This window comes from Xenopus laevis, chromosome 1L (assembly GCF_017654675.1).
Source record: "Xenopus laevis strain J_2021 chromosome 1L, Xenopus_laevis_v10.1, whole genome shotgun sequence".
In the NCBI taxonomy this organism is placed as follows: Eukaryota; Metazoa; Chordata; class Amphibia; order Anura; family Pipidae; genus Xenopus; species Xenopus laevis.
The window spans coordinates 42,342,408-42,364,658 of NC_054371.1; the positions used below are offsets into that span (position 1 = coordinate 42,342,408).

The 22,251-nt window shown below is 39.3% G+C and overlaps 1 protein-coding gene across 1 annotated transcript in view; it reads right to left on the minus strand.

Moving 5' to 3' along the window:
• LOC108698490 overlaps positions 1 to 21,973 on the minus strand; it is a 62,078-nt gene extending 40,105 nt beyond the window's left edge. The window contains exons 1-7 of the mRNA XM_041588969.1: positions 21,873 to 21,973; positions 21,721 to 21,794; positions 16,586 to 16,697; positions 10,720 to 10,794; positions 8,655 to 8,743; positions 7,305 to 7,467; positions 4,032 to 4,112 (exon numbers count right to left, since the gene is read on the minus strand). Coding sequence (XP_041444903.1) covers positions 4,032 to 4,112; positions 7,305 to 7,467; positions 8,655 to 8,743; positions 10,720 to 10,794; positions 16,586 to 16,697; positions 21,721 to 21,794; positions 21,873 to 21,902 — 624 coding nt within the window. The 5' untranslated portion in view covers positions 21,903 to 21,973. The remainder of the gene's footprint in view (positions 1 to 4,031; positions 4,113 to 7,304; positions 7,468 to 8,654; positions 8,744 to 10,719; positions 10,795 to 16,585; positions 16,698 to 21,720; positions 21,795 to 21,872) is intronic.
• Positions 21,974 to 22,251: the final 278 nt, after the last annotated feature.

Below are 22,251 nucleotides of genomic sequence, written 5' to 3' on the forward strand. Positions count from 1 at the left end.
ATTCAGCTCCTAGAGAAAGATCCAAATCAACGTCTCGGTGTTCATGGGAATATAAGTCATTCCTGTTGTAAGACCTTATACCATGTATATAGTTATTAAACATTTTTATTAACGTTTTCCTTCCTATAGGTAGTTACAGTTAATTGTTTGTAGTGAATGGTGTGTGAGTGAATGTGAGATATGAAAGGCCAAGGGTGTAGCAAGAGGGCAAGGGGGTCTAACATTCAATCTGCTTTGCCTTCATACACATGTCTGTTGAATCCATACCCTGATATTAATGCTTATAATCAATATTCTTCCATGCAGGATGGGTTTTTGCTCCCCATTAGATGGGGCTTTTTTTTTTTTTTACCTTTCTGCAGGTGAACTAGAAGTTTATTAAGAATGAATTGAACAAAGGGTAAACTTCATAGACATGAGTAAGCCTAACTATTTCCTTATGATATTATTTATTGACTGTTACTATAGTATTAGGCCCCTGAGGAATGTTATACCCAGAGTGAATGGCCAGTAACAGGGTTGAAGCCTTGACGTGGCATTACTGCTCACATGTGTAAACATGTGCTAATTCAACCAATTGTGAGACAGTGTGTATGGTATTGTTGCATTATCGGAACTGCAGTATCTTTGGTCAGAACAGAATTTCTTCTGGTACAAATGGGGCTTTAACTTGTGACATTTGAATTTTGAATCAATTTCATGGTTTCTGTTTGGAGTTTTAATATCTGTTTAAGTGGAAATATGAAGACTTTGTAAACAAAACTGTGCATTAGGGGGGAGGGTGTACAGTAAATGAGGCATGGAAGATATTTCAGCCAAACCAGATCACTAAGGCTGGAAAATGGGTCATTAAACCCAAATGTAACATTTTGCATTCATGTATAATTAATTACAAATGTTTTATGATTCTATTTGTTAACATAATTGATATAGCAGTATATGTTTGTCCATTACTATCGCTGCACTGCTGGTTCTGACTATATGCACCAGCAAAACAATGCTGCAGTAGTCAGTTCTCCTCCAGCAAAGACACAATTCCCATAATCTTGTATATACTATAATTATCAGACCTGTAAATAAGGAGAATAACAGGCACAAGCAAGGCATTTTGGGAAATGCAGACTTGACTGAAAGAGAGTTCATTATTGAGTACTTCATAGATAAAATCTGATCTACGGTTATGTTCTTTGGCACAGAAACGGGCCAGAAACAACCTTGACAGCTAAATGAGGGGCCAGTGCTTCTGCACAAGTAGCAGTGAAGTTATAAAAAGCAGCATTCAGACATAGGCCATAGGACATTACTGATCTTGGTACCTTTGTTTCTTCATTTGATAAATAGTCAGTATGCCCCCATTCAGTTTAGAGCAGTGATTCCAGTGCTGGCATCCTACCTCTTAAATGTTGCTCCCAGTGGCCTCAAGGAAAATGCTTATTTTTGAATTCCAGTCTAAGAGGCAAATTTTGTCTGCATAAAAGCAAAATGTACTGCCTAACAAAGTCTCCTGTAGGCTACGAGTTCACATAGGGGCTACCAAATAACAAATCATAGTCCTTATTTGTCACCCAGTCCCCAGGGACTTTTAGTGTGTGTTGGTCTTTTTACATTTGAATGTGGCTCACAGGTAAACAGAGTTGAGAACCCCTGGTTAGAGAATAGGGCTTGTGCTGAACATAAATTCTGCCTATGGCTTTTTCTTGAGCTAAACAGTGTAAACAGGGAAACTGAAGCTGCAGTGCAGGATGTACTTTTCAATGTGGACACAGAGCCCGATGGGAACATGGACTTAATTATGTCAGCTTAGATTTACAAAGATGCCATGAAACACAAAAGTAAGTGGATAGTCTGAATTTTGGCATATGGATAGTCACAGTTTTTACAATGTCTTCTGAGTTCTTTATTGGCTTGCAAATACAGGGAAAGCAGTGATTTATGAGAATTACCCCATTTTCCAAGCTTTAACAGAACGTGGCTCCCTTTCAGAGCCATCATTGGGTAGAAATTGAGTAGCTCAGAGGAAGGGTTTTGGCATAATGGGGCATGGCTTTGTGGATCTGGAGAATTACCATTTGTGCACAGGGGCATTTTTTTCATTAGGGCCCTATTCAACTTGTTAGAAAATAATCACACTAGCACACAAGACTTGTGTCTGCAGGGCAAGCCCTTGCAAGAGTTTTACTGCGGTTGTGCAACGTTTCAGGGCTCCGCCCCTTTGTCAAGCTTGCTTATCCTCCAATCACTGTGCACCGAGCGAACCCTAATATTTACACAACGGGTGTGCGAGTGTCCTGTTCGAAGCCTATTCAACTTGTTGTCAGGGCCCACCACCCAAGAGATCTATGAGACCAATTTGGGGGAGAGCCTGGATGAAGGGGCCCTATGATATCTGATGATGGCTGTGCTTCCCCTGCCCACCCCTGATGAATGCAGCGCTATAGAATGCAGGCAGCATTTTTTGTTACAAACTTACGATCAAAAAATTGCCAAGCCACCATACAGTATCACATAAACGTAAGCTCCATATGGAGGTCCTAACTATTTACCTCTGGTCATATTTTTAAAGACTGGCACCTCCCTGCATTGTTGAGATTCTTGGGAAAAGTGTCACCTGACCAAGGGACTGACTCATAGAGCTTGATCCACCGCTGCCATAAGCCTTTATAGGAGGGAGATTGCCAAGACAAACGCATTGGTTATACAGGCTTAATACTCCCCCACTTGCATCTTGTATAGGAGAAGCATAAGACCATTAAAGGGATGAGTTTCAGGGTGCTACAACCACATAGAAGTTTGGTGGTTCTTCCTGTGCTAACGTACTGAAGTACAAAAACTAATGGTTGTGGGAGCTAAGTAAAGTATATGGAATGGAAGTGAAATTTCCCATGAAATGCACCCATGCAGGGCTATACCAGCCTGTACTAAATATGACCAGAGGTAAAAAGTTAGGACCACAATATGGAGATTACCTTTACTTGACACTTTTATTATCATAGCCTTGTACATGTATGGGACCTGTTATCTGGAATTAGGGATGCACCAAATCCAGGATTCAGCCAGGATTCTGCCTTTTTCAGCAGGATTCGAATTCGGGCGAATCCTTCTGACTGGCAGAAACGAATCCTAATTTGCATATGCAAATTAGGGACAGGGAGGGAAATTGCGTGACTTTTTGTCACAAAACAAGGAAGTAAAAAATGTTTTCCCCTTCCCACCACTAATTTGCATGTGCAAATTAGGATTCAGTATTTGGCCAAATCTTTCGCAAAGGATTCGGGGGTTCGGATTTGGTGCATCCCTATCTGAAATGCACAGGACTTGGGTTTTTCTGGATAAGGGATCTTTTCCAAATTAATTGTTTTGTCTCCAATAAGGATTAATTATATGGTAGTTATGATCAAGTACAAGGTACTGTTTTATAATTACATATTAAAAGGAAATCATTCTTTACATGGCCTTCCTGTAATTCTAAACTTTCTAGATAATGGGTTTCTAGCCCATACCCCTGTTATTGAAAATCTATGCATATATAACAACAGTTTATCACACAGTTTATATTAGGCACAACTTCCTCTGCAACATCATTGCACTTTCTAACTTGTGTGTGATGGTGTTAACAGAGCTGGTTAAACCTAAGCAAAGACAAGCAATATGGCTGCACTGACCATGTGTGTAAACACCTAAATGGAGAATAGGAAAGGTCTGTTAGCCACATAAGCTATACTCTCATTGTTATACTGAGTATATACTGTGTATATTGTCCCTTCAAGCCTATTCTCTGAAAGAACTAACATCACTGGAAACTCTCAAAATCAACTAAATGTGTAAATGAGGTCCACACGTTGAACTCCAACATATTTCACTCCTCTGTTTATCTCATTACTTCTAATTTTCCCCTTCTATATTGTATGCTCTTGATACAAGGTTGTCATTCCAACTATTCTGCGCTCACTTATATAATGTTCTTCTTTAGCATTATAGTGCGTAACACACTGACACCATAGATAAATCTACACATACATTATACAACTTACCTCCTTATCAATCACCAGCACTTCCACGTGTGTTTTGCAAATAAAAGATACTGGTCGCTTGTTAGTAACAAGGCCAATTTCCTGACAAGAAAAAGGGTGAAGATTTTTCATTAATAATTTCATAGTGCGTAAAATACTTTCATTCTTGTTCGTTTTTTCAAGGTCATAAGACATGCAGTATGCTATTACTATAACTTTGTTAATGGCAGGCAGGTAAGTTAGCTGTTGTGTAGAAACCAACCCAAAACATTGCCTCCCTGTATAAGCAATGACTCTACTTTCTCTATAGTTGAATCAGTTTTAAAAAAAGATCAAAGTCCATCAAGTTTAACCCCTCCAAATGCCCATTGTCCATCCATACACACACTAACACTGACCCCTCCATATACTCACATAAACTATGTATACCCCAATATCTATACTTAGGGGCACATTTACTAAGGGTCGAATATCGAGGGTTAATTAACCCTCGATATTTGACTATCGAAGTTTAATCCTTCGACTTCGAATATCGAAGTCGAAGGATTTACCGATATTCGTTCGATCGAACAATCAAAGAAATAATCGTTCGAAAAAACGATTAAATCTTTCGAATCGAACGATTTTAATCCATCGATCGAACGAAATTCCTTCCATCAAAAAAACCTTGGAAAGCCTATGGGGACCTTCCCCATAGGCTAACATTGACGCTCGGTAGGTTTTAGGTGGCGAAGAAGGTGGTCGAAGTTTTTTTAAAAGAGACAGTACTTTGACTATCGAATGGTCGAATAGATTTTTAGTTCGAATCGTTCGATTTGAAGTCGAAGGTCGAAGTAGCCAATTCGATGGTCGAAGTAGCCAAAAAAACACTTCGAAATTCAAAGTTTTTTTTATTCTATTCCTTCACTCGAGCAAAGTAAATGTGCCCCTAATTGTCGAGTTTAGTATCACAATAGTCTTTGATATTATGTCTGTCGAAGAAATCATCCAAGCCACTTTTAAAAGTATTAACTGAATCAGCATCACAATATCACCCAGCAGTGCATTCCACAACCTCACTGTCCTCACTGTGAAGAACCCCCTACGTTGCTTCAAATGAAAGTTCTGTTCCGCTGGGTTGGCCTCTGGTTCGGTGGTTCTCTTTATGGGAAAAAGGGTTCCCTGCTATTTGTCTACAATGTCCATGGTCCGTTAAAGCTTAGAAAATGTGCTAATTCTCATAAATCACTGTATAATCATGACCCCTTGCAAGCATCTTTGTTGCAGAGAAAACAACCCCAGCCTTGACCGTCTACCCTCGTAATTTAAGTCTTCCACACCTCTAACCAGTTTAGTTGCATGTCTCTGCACTCTCTCCAGCTCATTTATATCCCTCTGAAGGACTGGAGTCCAAAACTGCACTGCATACTCCAGATGAGGCCATTCTGTGCTTTAGTAGCCACAGAATGACACTGCCTGGGATTAGACAACTTGTTATCTACAAAATTCTCAGTTAAAGAAACCCCAACCATACTGCCATTTAGTGTATAACTCGCATTTATATTATTATTATTATTAGCTGCCCAGTTTTCCAATTTAGTCAAATCACTCTGCAAAGTGTCAGCATATTGCATTGAACTTATAATTCTGCACAATTTAGTATCATCAGCAAAAACAGAAATAGTACTTTCAATGCCCACTGCCAGGTCATTAATAAACAAGTTACAAAGCAAAGGATCAAGTGCAGACATCTGCGGTACTCCACTAACAACACTGGTCTAGTTCGAAAATGTTCCATTTACCACCACACTATGTAATTGGAAACCCTATTTTAGGCTAAGTCCTATTTCTCAGGTAAGTTTCCAGAGGGGCACCTGAAAGTCCTATTATCCTGCACTTTATTCTGGAATTTGTTGTGAATAAAGGAGGATATGGGCAAGTTAAATATTTGCCTAAGATTCCTGACATTAGCAGGTAAACACAATATTATTCACTCTTGTGTCACTAGTTTTATGCCTGGTTCTGGTAATTACAGTAAATTCTAAGAGGTTAAAATAATTTACTTGATTTTAGCATTGTATACATATTGTTAACAATGTACACAGATACCTTTTAACGCGTGAGAGTGGAAACAAAAAAGAAACAAGAAATTAAATTCATTTGAAATGAGCCAACTCTGAGGGGGGTTATTTATCAAAATGCAAATTTTTCTGATTTTTTTAAGTAAAAAAAGTCCTACCAAACTAGAATCCACAATTTGACCTTATTTATCATTGAAAAAATCTCGATAAAATCGATTTGGGAAAAAAACTTGAAAAATTCAGTCTTTTTGCGCAGACCATGATATCTTCAGATTTGAAATGGGACCTTTGCCATTGACGTCTACAGGACCCCGACAGCTTGGAGATGAAGTATTTTCAGATTCAGACGTTTAGCAGCCTTGGGGTATAATAAATCACGAAATTTATAAGGTTTTTTCCACTAAATTTTATAGTAAAAAAAATTCTTGTGGCAACATGGGTGTGGTTTAAAGTGGATTTGTTTTAAAAACAGGGAGCGGTCAACAGTGGCTTCCATTATTGGCCCTCCACCACATAGGCTAGAAAAATTCCGGCCTTCAATACCACTGAAGTTGGACAGCACTAGTTTAGATCATAATGTTAGCTGATACTATCTGTTATGAATTAAAGACTGATACATGGAATGGTTGAGTTTTTGGCATTCAGACTTTAATAAATAACCCCCTTAATGTGATATATATATAAATGTAAAACATTTATATAATGATGTCACAGATTACTGCCTGTAAAACAGTTTTCAGTTTCTTCCCCAATGTCCTTCACTCACTTCTTCACCCAATCACCTGTTTTTTTTGTTTTGCTCAAGTAGGCGTTTTCACACCATTTATCAGTTTAACTGATTTTATGAATAATGAAAAAAAATCTAGATTAGGCGAGATTCCTACTGATGATGAATGACGACTGTAGGCCACAACAGGAAGAAGGTTTAATGAACTCACATTTTCTCTTCATTAATCATCATGATCCAGGTCAGATCACCCAACCCAACTCAACTAGTGACCCTCATGGTTGTAGGATAAAGAAAGTCAGTTATTATTGAAGGACTATGAAATTCTCCTACACTTGTTAAAAACATGGGTTGATATTTAAAGCTTTAAATATCAAACAAGTTTTAGTTTATCATGAAATACTTTTAGTATTTTAGGAAAAACATGTAATGCAAAAAAGGTAATTATCTGAATTTTGAATATATGGGTACACAGATGTTGAAGTTTCCATCAAGTTGAATACTTACCCCTACAAAATCCCCTTCCTCAACTTCGTATAAGGCATCAGTCAATGTACTTTGTGTTTTTGAATTGCCGTTTTCTGTGACTGCCATGAGAGTTCCAGAGAGGATGAGATAGCACTCACTTGGTGCATGACCTTGTTTAATCACTAAGGTCTTTGTTTCATACCTTAAAGTGATAGAAAAGAGAGAAAATGGCACAGAAGAAACATAATATGCTGAGCTAACAGTCTCCTTTATTTGTTTTGCAATATCTATATATCATTTGTTTTCTGTGTCCCGCTGTAAACTGTGGGATCATAGCTATTCTCTATCCCTCATTTAGGCCTAAGCCAAATAATAAACTTTCTTAGTGTTTAAAACAACAAAAGAAAGTCTCCAGATGAGCCCTGCAGGGTACCACTATGACTGCAGTCTGAGTTCAACTGCACATAACTGTCAGCTAACATTTTTTTTTAACACATTGGGGCAAATTCACTAAGAATCGTAGTTGCGCCAGGCGCAACTTCGCCGCACTTCGCCGCACTTCGCCACACTTCGCCAGGCGTAGTTTCACCAGCACTCCGCAAATTCACTAAAATCCGAAGTTGCGCACAGGGGTAGTGTAAGGTTGCGAAGTTGCGCTAGCGTTGATTCGCTAAGCGAAGCGAAGTTACGCTAGCGATGGTTAATTTGCATACGGTGCCAAATTCAAATTTCAATGGAGGAATACGTAGAATCACTACAAATGCCTGGGAAACCTTCAAAACATCAAATAAAATTATTTTTTTGCCCTACACATGTGCCCACTGTATAGTTAAGTTTCCATGAGTTAGGAAATGTAGGGGGGAAGGAGGGGAGCCCCAAAAATTTTTTCGATCTTTTTCAGCCTATCACCCATAATATAGAAAAAACGCCAGCGTTTTTTGGGACTTAGAAAAAATTTGACCTTTTTTTGAAGCAATCCCTATCTACTCTATTGCGCTTCGCCTGGTCTGAGGTGGCGAAGGAAGTCTAGCGTAAAAGGTAGCGTTCAGTACACTGCGCGAGTTAGTGAATTCGCGTAGTTACGTCCGTAGCGAAAATCGCCAGGTGTAAGGGTACAAAGTAACACTAGCGAATTTACGCCATTCAGTGAATTTGCAAAGTAGTGAAAATGCCCAACGCTAGCAATTCGGCGCTTAGTGAATTTGGGTCATTGACTTTAAATTCTACGTCTTTTTAAATAAATTTAATATTGAAGTAAAAAATAAAATGTATTTTTGATTCATATATTTGTTAGAAAAAAATTAAATAGCAATTGATTTTAAATGCAGCTGAAAATCAAAGCACTCCTGTCATCCCATGTCAACAGCTTAACAGCTCCACCATACTTACTCTTGGTACACAGCATGCTGACATAGCTTAAGCTGAGTTTTGTCTCGGAGACTTTGAAATGCTCTGTTCTTCTTTAAACATGCCTGGATCTTAAATAGGGATATATCACATTAATGGTTGTTCTTTTCTCCAGTAGATATGTTTTATTACCTATAATATTTTATTCTTCATGAGTCACGCATACATAAATCACAATTATAATTCCTTTAGTATGTGAAGTCTTACTTAAGATTCTTTTCTAGACATATCAAGATGGAGGGTAATGGCACTAAAGAGGCATATTGTAGCCAGAAGTCTGTTTTAACATAAAATATTTATGGTCTGAGCACGGTCATGTTATTTAAAATGCGAGGAGTTCTAAAGAATTTTCCTGGATTCAGTAATTATTAGTTATTTGTTTAGATCACCACTGTCCAACTGGCGGCCCGGGAACCCCCTGTGTGACCCCGCATGAAAGTCTGCCTACTGTTACTGCTTATCTTGTGTAAGCTTTAAAAGGTATCAGTACAGAGATTAATTGGCCCCTGCATTGTTTAAACCTTAAATTCAGACAGCATGCCCTATGCTCCCTGTGTGTGCCATACTCTGCCTGTATGTGTCATACTTTGCCTGCCCTATGTTCCCTGTGTGTGTCATACTCTGCCTGCCCTATGCTCCCTGTGTGTGTCATACTCTGCCTGACGTTTGCTCCTTGTGTGTGCCATACTCTGCCTGCCCTATGCTCCCTGTGTGTGCCATACTCTGCCTGCACTGCTCTCCCTGTATGCCATACTCAGCTTGTCCTACACTGTCTGTGTGTGCCATGCTCTGCTTGCAGGAAGTACATCTGGTGGGTGTTTGTTACCATTTGGAAATTCTTGTTAGGGGTCCCCAAGGTGTTTAATCATGTGCTGGGGCTTACTGTGTTATCCACAGGGGAGGATGATGCATTTGGATTTAAGGGCATGTTTTAATATGATGTAATAAACTTGTTTCACACATGAGTATTGAGTGATATCCCTGCAATGAGCACCAACCATTGGGTTTTTTGGTGTGCTACCACCATTAATGTGGAAGTGGTCTTAAAAGTTCTTGTGGTAACATGGGTGTGGTTTAAAGTGGGTGTGGTTTCAAAACAGGGAGTGGTCAACACTGCCCTCCACCAGAAAAATTCCGGCCCTTTATACCACTGAAGTTGGACAGCACTGATTTAGATCATAATGTTAACTGACACTATCTGTTGTGAATGAAAGACTGATACACGGAATGGAAGACAATATGGCGATTCATTTCTTTGTTAAATGCCAATGTATTTTAAATATGTATTATAAGAACAACTATATATCAGCGAGACATCTATATATGTATGAATTACTGCTCAAGACCCTGCAAACATTACAAAATCGCAATGCAAAAATTGCATTATGATACACAGAATAACAGGGCCCTATACTACTAAATTAACAGGGCTTTGCCCCCCCCAGGGGCCCCAATTATTAACCCAATGGTCACCTAAACCCCTGGGCAGAGGGCCTAGCAAACAAGATAATGAATTCCAATGAAAAAGAATTGCCTGTGCACAACCACACCCCTGTTACACTTCAAACACCCCCATTATAACAATATCCCATCCATGATGCACCTGAACCACACTCGATCCACCACACTGCCTTTTATCTCTCTTGGGTCCACCTCTGCTATGGGATCCCTGATTGCAGTACCCCCTGTACCTATATATGTGTGTGTGTCTCTTTACATAAACTCCTTTAACATTAAGAGCTTTGGCACACATGTAATTTTTGCAGAGAACTCCAGGGTGTAAAGTTATGACTGCAAAGGGCAATTGTTTATACAGTCCCTGATATACAACACATACAGTTCTGATTGTCTTACATTAAAGCAATGTGAATTGTAGGAGCATGTTTAGGTACAGTTATGTACATGTCAGGTGATTAATGCAGTGTATTGAGTTTCCATCTGTATCATAACAGCTTGAGAGTCATTGAAAAGACAATACTAATACAAGTGCACAGCTCTGAATTATAAATCAATATGTACAAGGTAAACAAAAGGTCTATTATTGTACCTGTCTCAGTGTTTGCTGAGTTCTTTGCTGTGGGTGAACACATAACAGGTTCTTAAGCTTTTCAAAGTCCTTTCTCTGCAAAAAGAAGCAGCAATTACAGTTACTGCACTTTTGTTTACAACTATTATCTCCATAACCACCAATAGCTTTGTAAATAAAGCCTCAACTAAACGCACATGGCAATAACAAAGGTGCATGTTACTTTTTGCTTTTAATTTTAACATTTTAAAGAGAAGTCAGGAGAAACATTTTTACTACAAGCAATGTATAGGACTCCTTTACTGCCGTATGCACATTGGTCAGAAACTTCTGAGCAAAAAGGGGTATTACATAAACTTAGATAATGCTTTACTCAAAACACATTCATAAATAATTTCAGAATCCAATATTTTGGATTGGGTCGAACCTCCGAATCCTTCATGAAAGATTTGTCCAAATACTGAACCAAATCTGAATCCTAATTTGCATATGCACATCAGGAACAGAAAAGGAAAAAAGAAGCACACAGTAGGGCAGATTTATCAAGAGTCGGATTTCGAGGGTTAAAAAACACTCAAAGTAAAATCCTTCGAATTCAATTGAACGATAAAATCCTTCGAACCGAATGATTCGAACGATTTTAAGCGACCGATCACAGGATTTTTAATCTAATAAAATTTTTTTTAGAAAAGTGCTGGGGAAGGTCCCCATAGGCTAACTGTCAGGGAGCCGGGCGCTCCCTCCAGGGAGGTAGTCTGGATCAAGGAGGAAGCCCTCTTGAGGGATCAAGGTCGCGGTGCCCAAAGGGTTAGGCAAGTGGATAATCAGAGTTCAGGCTAGAGTTCAAGGGCAGGCAGATCAGGATCAATAAGCAGGAGTCCAGGCAAAGGGTCAAAACCAAGGCAGGTGCAGGTATCAGGATACAGGAACAGGAAACAAGGTTTGGGAACAGGAACCCAGGTTCAGGGAAGCAGAACCTATTCTTGGGCGCCATTCTGGTGTCCTGGGCGCCCTTTTATAGTTGAATTCCGCGCCATAGTGACGTCACTGGCGTCCTTACGCTGGCGTGCTTGCGCCGGCGTGTTTGCGCATGCATCGGAGTTGCGGCGCTGGCATCCCAGCGTCCATGTGGGCCGACTGGGCGCTGCCATTTTGGATTCTTCGCCGCCGGGAGCAGACGCGTCTCTTCGTGCTCCCGGCGGCCTTTACACTAGCATTGCACCTCGGTAGGTTTAAAGTGGCGAAGTATGAAGTCGAAGTATTTTTTTAAAGAGACAATACTTCGATTATCGAATGCTCCAATGATTTTTACTTTGAATCATTCGATTTGATCGAATTTGATCAAATTTGACCAATGCGATGGTCGAAGTACCCAAAAAAATACTTCGAAATTCAAATTTTTTTCCATTCGAATTATTCACTCGAGCTTAGTAACCAGGGCTTCTGCCTCAGGGCCCCCCTCTAGACCCCGGGGGATGCTGCTTCAGTGGCTCCTGTCCGGCAACCCACCCGACACGCACGCGCACACACGTCAGCACAAGCACACCAGTGAATGTCAGCGTGCGCGGCAGCGCACATAATGCCTTTTTTTTTGCCGCAAGGAAGAAAACCAGGTTGCGGATTGGGCCAATGGGGCCCGCTGGAGCCAGGGGCCCACCGGGGTTTTTCCCAGTGTCCTGCCGGCCCAGTTGACCCTGATTGCACCTGATGCGTTATGATGCACGCAACTGTGTTTTGATGCAAATCAGGTGCAGGTATACTTTGACTAGTACAATTCCAGATGTAAAGATACTTTCAGAGATTAGTAACAAATTAAAGAGTTGGCAGATGGTTATGCATTATGAGGCAGTTGGTTGGCACTCACCCAGACCTTTAAAGCTCTCATGTAGCAGGTGCATGTACAAAGTTGTCCACTCCAACTGGCTTGGATACTTAAGTAGTGAAGTCACAGCACCATCCGAGTTTTATTATGAAAAAACTTTATTGGAATCCTGGCTTAGATCTCAGACAAAAGAATGTATCAGGCCTGCTTTGAAAAAAGGCCATGCAGGCCTGAAACATTGTTTTGTCTGAGATCTAAGCCAGGATTCAAATAAATTATAAAACTCGGATGGTGCTGTGACTTCACTACTTAAGATGGTTTTACCCAAAGCCTTGATAAAAAGAATTGTAATGTTTTTGTCGTACATGCAATTACTTATCAGGGTTCATAGACAAAGGTGTGCACAATTCACAATGCAGCGTTATTTGCACAGAAGTCCAAACTAATTGTGGACACCTGCAAAAGCTGCCAAATCGGGCTAAGAGACCAATATCGGCAACTTAGATCTGCCCAGGTATGGCCACCTTTAGTGTATGGTTCCTTAGGTACATGTTAGCTGTGTATATAGGTGCAACATGCAAAGCACACCCACAAATTAGCACTTTACACTACACCATGCATTAGCAAATAAGGGCTGTAATATTCAGTTGGTCTAAACTTTCAGAAATGATGCATCATTCCTGAAATGTATGTCATTTTTATTAAAAAATGAATTCTATTTTTCAGGGCTTTGTGGGTCATGCCACAGCTCCACCAAGCACAAGATTCTGGGCTTTGCTTTGTTTGGACAACAAAAGACAATTGAACACAATAGGACTCATTGCCGTAAATGGCTGACAAACACTAATCTGAAAGGAGAAATGTTAAATCCTATACAAGTCTATAAGCAATAATTACAGTTTTTCCTGTTAATTTGTCAAATATCTATACTGATCAAGATTTAGGGGCCGATTCACCAAGGGTCGAATATCGAGTGTTAATTAACCCTCGATATTCGACTGGGAATTAAAATCCTTCGACTTCGAATATCGAAGTCGAAGGATTTTAACGCAAATAGTTTGAATAATCCTTCGATCGAACGATTAGATCCTTCTAATCGAACGATTCGAAGGATTTTAATCCAACGATCGAAGGATTATCCTTCGACCAAAAAAAATTAGGAAAGCCTATGGGGACCTTCCCCATAGGCTAACATTGACTTCCGTAGCTTTTAGATGGCGATTTAGGGGGTCGAAGTTTTTTCTTAAAGAGACAGTACTTCGACTATCGAATAGTCGAACGATTTTTAGTTTGAATCCTTCCATTCGAAGTCGAAGTCGTAGTCGAAGGTCGAAGTAGCCCATTCGATGGTCGAAGTAGCCCAAAAAACACTTCGAAATTCGAAGTTTTTTAACTTCGAATCCTTCACTCAAAGTTAGTGAATCGCCCCCCCCCAATGAATTACTGGCTTTCCTGGGGTTTGAATCTGTTGTGAACTGATCTGATTTGATGAAATTCATAAAATTAATTTACTAATTACAGTTTTTCTGAAAAAAGCACTCAGAGCTGCATGGTGGTCATCCTGTAGGGGTGTAAACTAAAAAGGCATCGTTTATAGCATAAAATCACTATTAATTAAATAAAAACAGGTATATTTTAACTGTGTACAGTATTAGGCAAAATAATTTGCTCATAAGCCCTGAGCCAACTGATAATACTGATACCTAATTCATATAAGAAATGCTTTACATAAATATACGCTTTTCAATGTCGATCCATGTAAATACACTTGGCTAGCTGAAGGAAAAGCAATCTTAAAGGTTAAGTATTCTCAAGATGCCTATATCTACTAGTGCACCTCCTATGGTTCCTTGAGGATTACGTTGTTTCTCTGATTGCATTTTTGGCTTACAGGAAATAATGCATAATGCTGAGTTTACTCGATAATGGGATTTAGGACATTAATGGAGAGTAAATGAATGTTAACACGATTTTCTTACAGTGGGGATCATCTAGAGGTCGCAACAAATGGCTTTTGCATCTTTATTTCGCCTTTGAACACGTATTTGCATCTCTTGGATTTTTAAGCGTTTTTCCAACGTATTTTGTTTATATGATGTTATGATGATTTTTTTCCGATAGCAATCGATTTAACATTGACACCAAATACTCGAACTCGAAAGTGGAGCAAAAATTCCTGAAATATAGAGCAGCTTTCAGCTAGTTTCATAGAGCTAAAAAAAACAAACTGGACAACCAGTTGTCCAGTTAAAGGAATAGTTCAGTGTGAAAATAAAAACTGGATAAATAGATAGGCTGTGCAAAATAAAAAATGTTTCTAAAATAGTTAGTTAGCCAAAAATGTAATGTATAAAGACTGGAGTGAACAGATGTCTAATAAAACAGCCAGAATCCAACTTCCTGCTTTTCAGCTCTATATCTCTGAGTTAGTCAGCGACTTGAAGGGGGGCCACATGGTACATTTCTGTTCAGTGAGTTTGCAATTGATCCTCAGCATTCAGCTCAGATTCAAAAGCAACAGATATGACCCATGTGGCCCCCCTTCAAGTCTCTGATTGGTTACTGCCTTGTAGCCAGGGTAACCAGTCAGTGTAAACCAAGAGAGCTGAAAAGCAGGAAGTAATGATCTGACTGACATGTTATACGTCAAATCACTCCAGCCTTTATACATTACATTTTTGGCTAACTAACTATATTAGAAACATTTTTTATTTTGCACAGCCTATCTATTTACCTAGTGTTTATTTTTACACTGAACAATTCCTTTAAAATAGCTCACACAAGGTCAGGCGATGAACTGCTAACACAGGGGTACAGTATCTTAGGGGGTTATTTATCAGAGGTCGAGTTTTAGAGGTTTGTGAGGTTTTTTCATACCTCAAATGAATTAACAACTCGAATGTTTTCCGATTTCAGAGAAAACTTGAGTGGAAAAAATTCAAATCAGTGAATTCAGGATGAACTACCCGAAAACTCGAATTAATCAAGTTTTTTCTGAAAGAAATCACTCAAATTGAAAGTTTTTGAGAGATAGTGAAAACCCGAAACATTGTGAAGACTGCAAACATATTTAAATGGTTGAATGGAACTCTGCCATTGACTTCTACAGCTTTTAGCTGGAGTATTTTTTGGATTTGAGCTATTTTCACCTTCGGCGTATAATAAATCTCGAAAAAAGTTTTGACTGAAAACTACCCTTGAAAACTCGAATTTTTCAGGCTAAATACAACCTTTCAAGGGTCGAATTTCTAAGTAAAAAATACTTCGAAATTAGACCATCGAATTGAAATACTTCAACTTCGAATATCGAAGTCGAAGTATTTTTCACCGAATTTGGCCATCGAACGGTCGAAGTAAAATCGTTTGATCAAACGATTTTAGCGTACGATCAAACGATTTTACTTCGATGTGTGAAGACTTAGAAAAATGGTCTAGAAGGTCCCCATAGGCTAACATAGCACTTCTGCAGGTTTAATTTGCCGAAGTATTGAAGTCGAAGTTTTTTTAAAGAGACAGTACTTAGATTATCGAATGGTCGAATATTCGAACGATTTTTACTTCCTATTCTGCTATCCTATTCAGTGGTCAAAGTTTCCAAAAAATTTGTTCGAATTTCGAATTTTTTTACTTCGAAAATGCCCTTGAATTCACTTCGACCCTTGATAAATCTGCCCCTATGTGTTGGCTCACTTTAATGACTTATGCCATAATGCGTATGTATAATTTTACATTTTGTGTCACTGACACACAAGCAAGCATATTTCCTGTAGGAATAGTCGGGTATTTTTGGCAGTGAAGAATTAAACGCTCAACGTTTTGGGGCAGATTTATTAAAGAGTTGTATTTAACCTGAAACTTTTGAGTTTTCGAGGGTATTGTTCAGTCAAAACTTGAATTTACGAGTTAAAAAAAAATCAACACCCTCTAAAACTAGATCTTTGATAAATAGCCCCCTTACTGTTGATCCGTCCACATTTGCACCTCAATGTAATGTATATATTTGTCAAATAGTTTAGCATTATAAAAGCTCCAACGGTTTTATGTCCTATTTCACAAAACACTAACCATGTTATTCTTTGAAAAGCTGCTTATATTGAAGAGAAGATCACTCCTACTGTGTATCTGCATTTGTAGGTGAAATAATGCCCACTCCACGACTTTGTTCCTTCCAATATACCTATGGACAAAATAAAGCATATCAGCACTAGGAGTTGGAAGAGATTGTTCTGGATTGTTTTCTATTAAAATACCAGCAAGATCTGTTGTCTAACAAAGGCAAAAACATCTGAACTAACAAAGTCAATTAATTAACCTTTTCAAGAGATACAGTATTTGTGGACGCTGGCTTTTATAGCTCTAATTTTAAATTCGGAGCAGACTCTTAGATGAGTCAGTTGAGTCAAACCATGCTAAAGACTGCACCATTTAGTCCAGTGATCCCCAACTAGTAGCTCGTGAGCAACATGTTGCTCTCCAACCCCTTGGATGTTGCTCTCCGGGTCCTCAAAGCAGGTGCTAATTTTTGAATTCCTGGCTTGAAAGCAAGTTTTAATTGCATAAAAACTAAGTATAGTGCCAAGTAGAGCCTCCTGTAAGCAGGGACAACCAAATAGCCAATCACAGCCATTATTTGGCACCCAAAGGACTTTCTCATGCTTGTGTTGCTCCTAGGGTTGCCACCTTTTTGAAAAATCTTTACCGGCCAGGGAAGGGGGCGGGTCCGCGAGGTGGAGGATCGTTCTAAAAATGGGCGGTGCTGTGATGTCACGGGGCAGCATAGCGCTGTCACTGGGGGGCGTGGCCATGATGTCAAGGGGCGGGCCAGAGTCGTGGATCGTGGAATAGGTAAGTATTTTTTAGCTATAGAGGGAAGAAAAGGGTGGGCTGAGGGTGCATCGGAGGCAGGCCCGGATTTGCGGCAAGGCCGCATAGGCCCGGGCCTAGGGCGGCAAAAAATAGGGGCGGCATGCCGCCCAGCCGCATTATGGGGACGTTCGCGCCCCCATTCAACTACATCAGCTGCGCCGGTGTTTTTTCGCCAGCGCGCTGGGAAGGCGGGCGCTAGGACCACTCGGCCGCCTGGTCGGACCGCGCGGCCTATGGGCAGCCGGAGAGGAAATCCGGCGCTGATCGGAGGCAGGCCGGGAGCAGTTTGAATGGTGATCACAAATTTACCGGCAGCTACATTGCCGGTAAATTTGTAATACCGGCCCCGGTCTGGGCTGGTATTTTACCAGCTAGCCCGGTGAAATACCAGCCAGGTGGCAACCTTAGTTGCTCCCCAACTCTTTTTACATTTGAATGTGGCCCACGGATAAAAAAGGTTCGGGCCTGATTTAGTCCATGGAACTTGAGTTTGATTTCAGTAGAGAAAAGCATATATTTCAGTACAGTGTGGATTTTGTTATACTTTCTCTCATAAAAGGGCAAGTCAACCCCAAAATAAAAATTTGCCTAATAAAATAAAACATAATTCTAAACAACTTTCCAATAAATATGTATTAAAAATTCTCAGTGCTTTTAAAGTTATTTGTAAAAACAATTTGGCATTGAAAGCATCATTTGCTTTAATGTTGCTTCTTACTTTTTAAAGGAAAACTATACCCCCAAACAATGTAGGTCTCTATAAAAAGATATTGCATAAAACAGCTCATATGTAAAATCCTGCTTCATGTAAATAAACCATTTTCATAATAATATACTTTTCTAGTAGTATGTGCCATTGGGTAATCATAAATAGAAAATTGCCATTTTAAAAAATAAGGGCCACCCCCTGGGATCGTAGGATTCACTGTACTCACAAACATACCAACAAACTATACATGTTAGGTCACATGAGCCAATTAACAGACAGAGTTGTGTCTTTTGCTTCCTCACTTCTTCCTGTTACAGTTAGAGTTGAAGTATTTCTGGTCAGGTGATCTCTGAGACAGCACACAGACCATCACGAAATGGTGGCTCAAGGCAAGAGATGTAAAAGGGCAATATTTACTTAAATATATATTCCAGTTTGGTAAGATTCTTTAATATGCCACTTAATATGATATGAACTATCTGTTGCTTAAGTGTTCATATTGGGGGTATAGTTTTCCTTTAAACAGTGTTGCAAAAGTCTGAGTTCCCCAGCAAAGACAAGTTGCCTTACCTTCCATAGTATTAACAGTCTGAGCCACTAATGCAGAGAATAGAAACGAACAAACGCTGCTTTCAATAGCAATACATATACAATACATAAATCATGAAAAAATTGTAATGAATGTATATTGCGAAGTTGCTTAGAATTCTGTTTTCTTTTATTAGGTGAAAATATTTTTGGGGTTGAAATTCCCTTTAAGCTCATTTTAAGGGCACTGTATGCTTAAATATTGTTTCAAAATTGTGCAGTCACAGTAGTTTATGGAGGGAAGTTTGTTAGGGAAGTCCCCTAACGTGGTCTGACACTTGGCCAGGTCCCTCTTTGCTTTGCATCAATAAGACGCTTACTTACAATTATAATACTAGCTTTCATCCTTTTGTGGTTCTTGTAATATTCAAGATTGCAAATTAAATTTACCCTTGCATATCATATTAAAGGGGTATTTCACCTTTAAATTAGCTTTTAATATGTTATAGAATGGCCTATTCTTAGCAACCTTTCAGTTGACCTTCTTTTTTTCTAGTTTACAAATGATTTGCCTTCTTCTTTTTCTGCCTCTGACCATTTCTGAATTGGGGGCCACAGACCCCAGCAGCTGAAAAACTACTGCTGAGTAAGGCTACAATTTTTTTATTGCTACTTTTATTATCTTTCTAATTAGTCCCAATTACTATTCATAATCCAGTCTCTGCCTGGTTGCTAGGGTAAATTTAACCCTAGCAACCAGATAGCTACTGAAATTCCAAAATGGAGAGCTGCTTAACAAACCACTAAATAATTAAAAAACCACAAAAAGTTAAGTTAAAGGTGAACAACTCCTTTATATGACATTTAGGCTGTGTCCCTAATTCAGTGCTTCTTGTAACCCCCAAGGTTATTAAAGACATTTTCAGTCTTTGGTTTTTGGCATTTTCACATAGGCTTTTATAAATGGTAGGGTGTTGTCCCTGATATGAAGTATTTTTTTTAGTCCCTCTCCAGCTGGCCACAACTAATCCTAAAGAAGACTTAGGTGCTATACACTGTCAGACATTGGCTGGGTTGGCCTTTTCTAATGCAGTCTGAAATCTGTTTGCCCATATCTGGGTCCAAAATATATATCTGATTCGGGTTTATTGAGATTGCTCAAATATTGACACGCATGATGGAAAATGTCATTAGTCAGAGGCCACATTGACTCATAGGAGAACCCCAACAGCCAATAGCTCTGCATAAGCATATTTTTATTAGTATCCAATTAAAATCTGAAACTTACAGGGGCTTGGGGGGATCTAAAATGTACTTTTAACTGTTTAAATTATGACAACAAAAAATAATCACTAATATTGTCCCTGGTTATAATTATACTTAATAGATTAATACATTAATGAGCGTGTACATTGTCATACTTGTTTATCTGCAATGTGGGTAATACGGCTGATTTTCGTTGCTTGTAAGCTGATATGCAACCGCAGGCCGCTATCTAATAAACAGATGCCATTGAATAACCTGTATAACCTGTATATATTAAGTGAAAGAAAGAAGTAAATGCAAATCCTGTTTACCAAATAAAAATGCAGTACAGTTATAGGACCTGTTATCCAGCATGCTTGGGACCTAGGGTTTTCCGGATAACAGATCTTTCCATAATGCAGAACTTTATACTTTAAGTCTACTAGAAAATCATGTAAACATTAAATAAAACCAATAGGCTGGTTTTGCTTCCAATGAGAATTATATTTATATCTTAGTTGGTTTTACTGTTACTGTTTTATTATTACAGAGAAAAAGGAAATCATTTTTAAAAATTTGGATTATTTGGATAAAATGTGTGAGTGTCTGGGAGATGACCTTTCCATAAATCTGAGCTTTCTGGATAACGGGTTTCCAGATAAATAATCCCATACCTATACAAGGACAACAGTAAGCAGAGATAAAAGAGGAGACTCCTAGCTACACAGTAATCCTTGTGTCCTTGTATCTTTAGGGGGAAACATACAGCAATCAGGGGTGCCAAACCTGTGGCCATTCAGCTGATCTATATACAGGTATGGGGCCTGTTATCCAGAATGCTTGGGACCTGGTAAGGGGTCTTTCTGTAATTTGGATCTCCATAGTTTAAGTCTACTTATAAATAATTTAATAATTAAATAATCACAATTGGCTGATATTTTGCTTCCAATAAGGATTAATTATATTATATTTTGTTTGGATCAAGGTATTTATTATTACAGAGAAAAATGAAACGTTTCAAAATTTAGAATAATTTGATTAAAATGAAGTCTATGGGAGACAGCCTTCCCGTAATTTGGAGCTTTCTGGGTAATGGGTTTCCGGATAACGGATCCCATACCGGTAGTAAAATTATAACAATCGTCACACTATTTTTTAATTATCGATATAGTGCTGACATATTCTGCAGAGCTGTATAGGGAATTTACATCAGTGCCTGCTTCAGTGGAGTTTACAGTCTAAAGCTGGCCATACACAGGCGATACACGGGCGAGTCGGCGGGGTTAAAAATCCCGTTGGAACGCGGCAGCATCTGTTTGTTGATGTGGTCCCGCAATCTGACCACCGTATTGCCTGCATTATTATCCAATTATCTGATCGGATCAGCCTCACCTCAGTGTGGGCACATCGGGGAGAGATCCGCTCGTTTGGCAAGATCGCCAAACGAGCGGATCTCTACGTGTATGGCCACCTTAAGGTTCCTATCTAATTCCCACACAGGAACCATTTTGCCTGCCTGTGTGTTTTTGGAGAATGGAAGCAAGCCAGAGTACCTGGAGAAAATACACACAAGCATAAGGATATATTATGTCCTGAGTTCCCTCCAAAAGGCATCTGTGATGCTGGGAGCCTGAAGCTTATGTGCTCTTTGCCCTATTCTAAAACCAGTACAGAAAATTCAACAATTACTGTACAAAGGAATATGTAACTATAACTAGTACCTTTATGTACATTTTGTAGGGAAAGAGAAAGGCATAGCTGAAATGTAATCAGTAACCCACTAAATACAGATAACGGTATCGCTTGTGGGTCCCTGCAGTAAGACCACAGCATCTCCTAACAAGTCAAATACCTTTTGAGGCTGAGGAGGATCCCACACACATGCCTTATATTGGTGGCCACTTGGAAGAATCTCTGGCTTCCCCCCTGGAATTTAAAACGAGTATCCAGTTATAAAGCAGTGGGAATGAGTATATGAAGTGGAGCAGAAGGCTGTGTGATTACCTGAGGGCTGGTAAGATGCATTTCACTCATACTGCAGATTGGGACTTGTGCTTGTAAGCTCAACAACACAGAGTTGCTATGAACTTGTTAATGTGATTCATTTCACTCTAAGGAGCTCAGGGGAGGAGGAGTCGTTGTATTTAACTGATCTCTTGGTATGTGTAGCCTGGGTGACAGGGCTATGCTAATTATTCTATTTTGCCAGACTCCCATAAAATGCTATGCAGCTCTATTGTTTTGAGGGCTGGTATGGGGCATTAGTCGAGTAGTGTAAAGTCTCATGTAGCCTTCGGGCAAGCTGCAGGAATTCAGGGAGAGCAAACCCTTTATCATCAATGTTTTGTTTACAGATAAAGCAATTTGTAAAAATGTTCTCAAA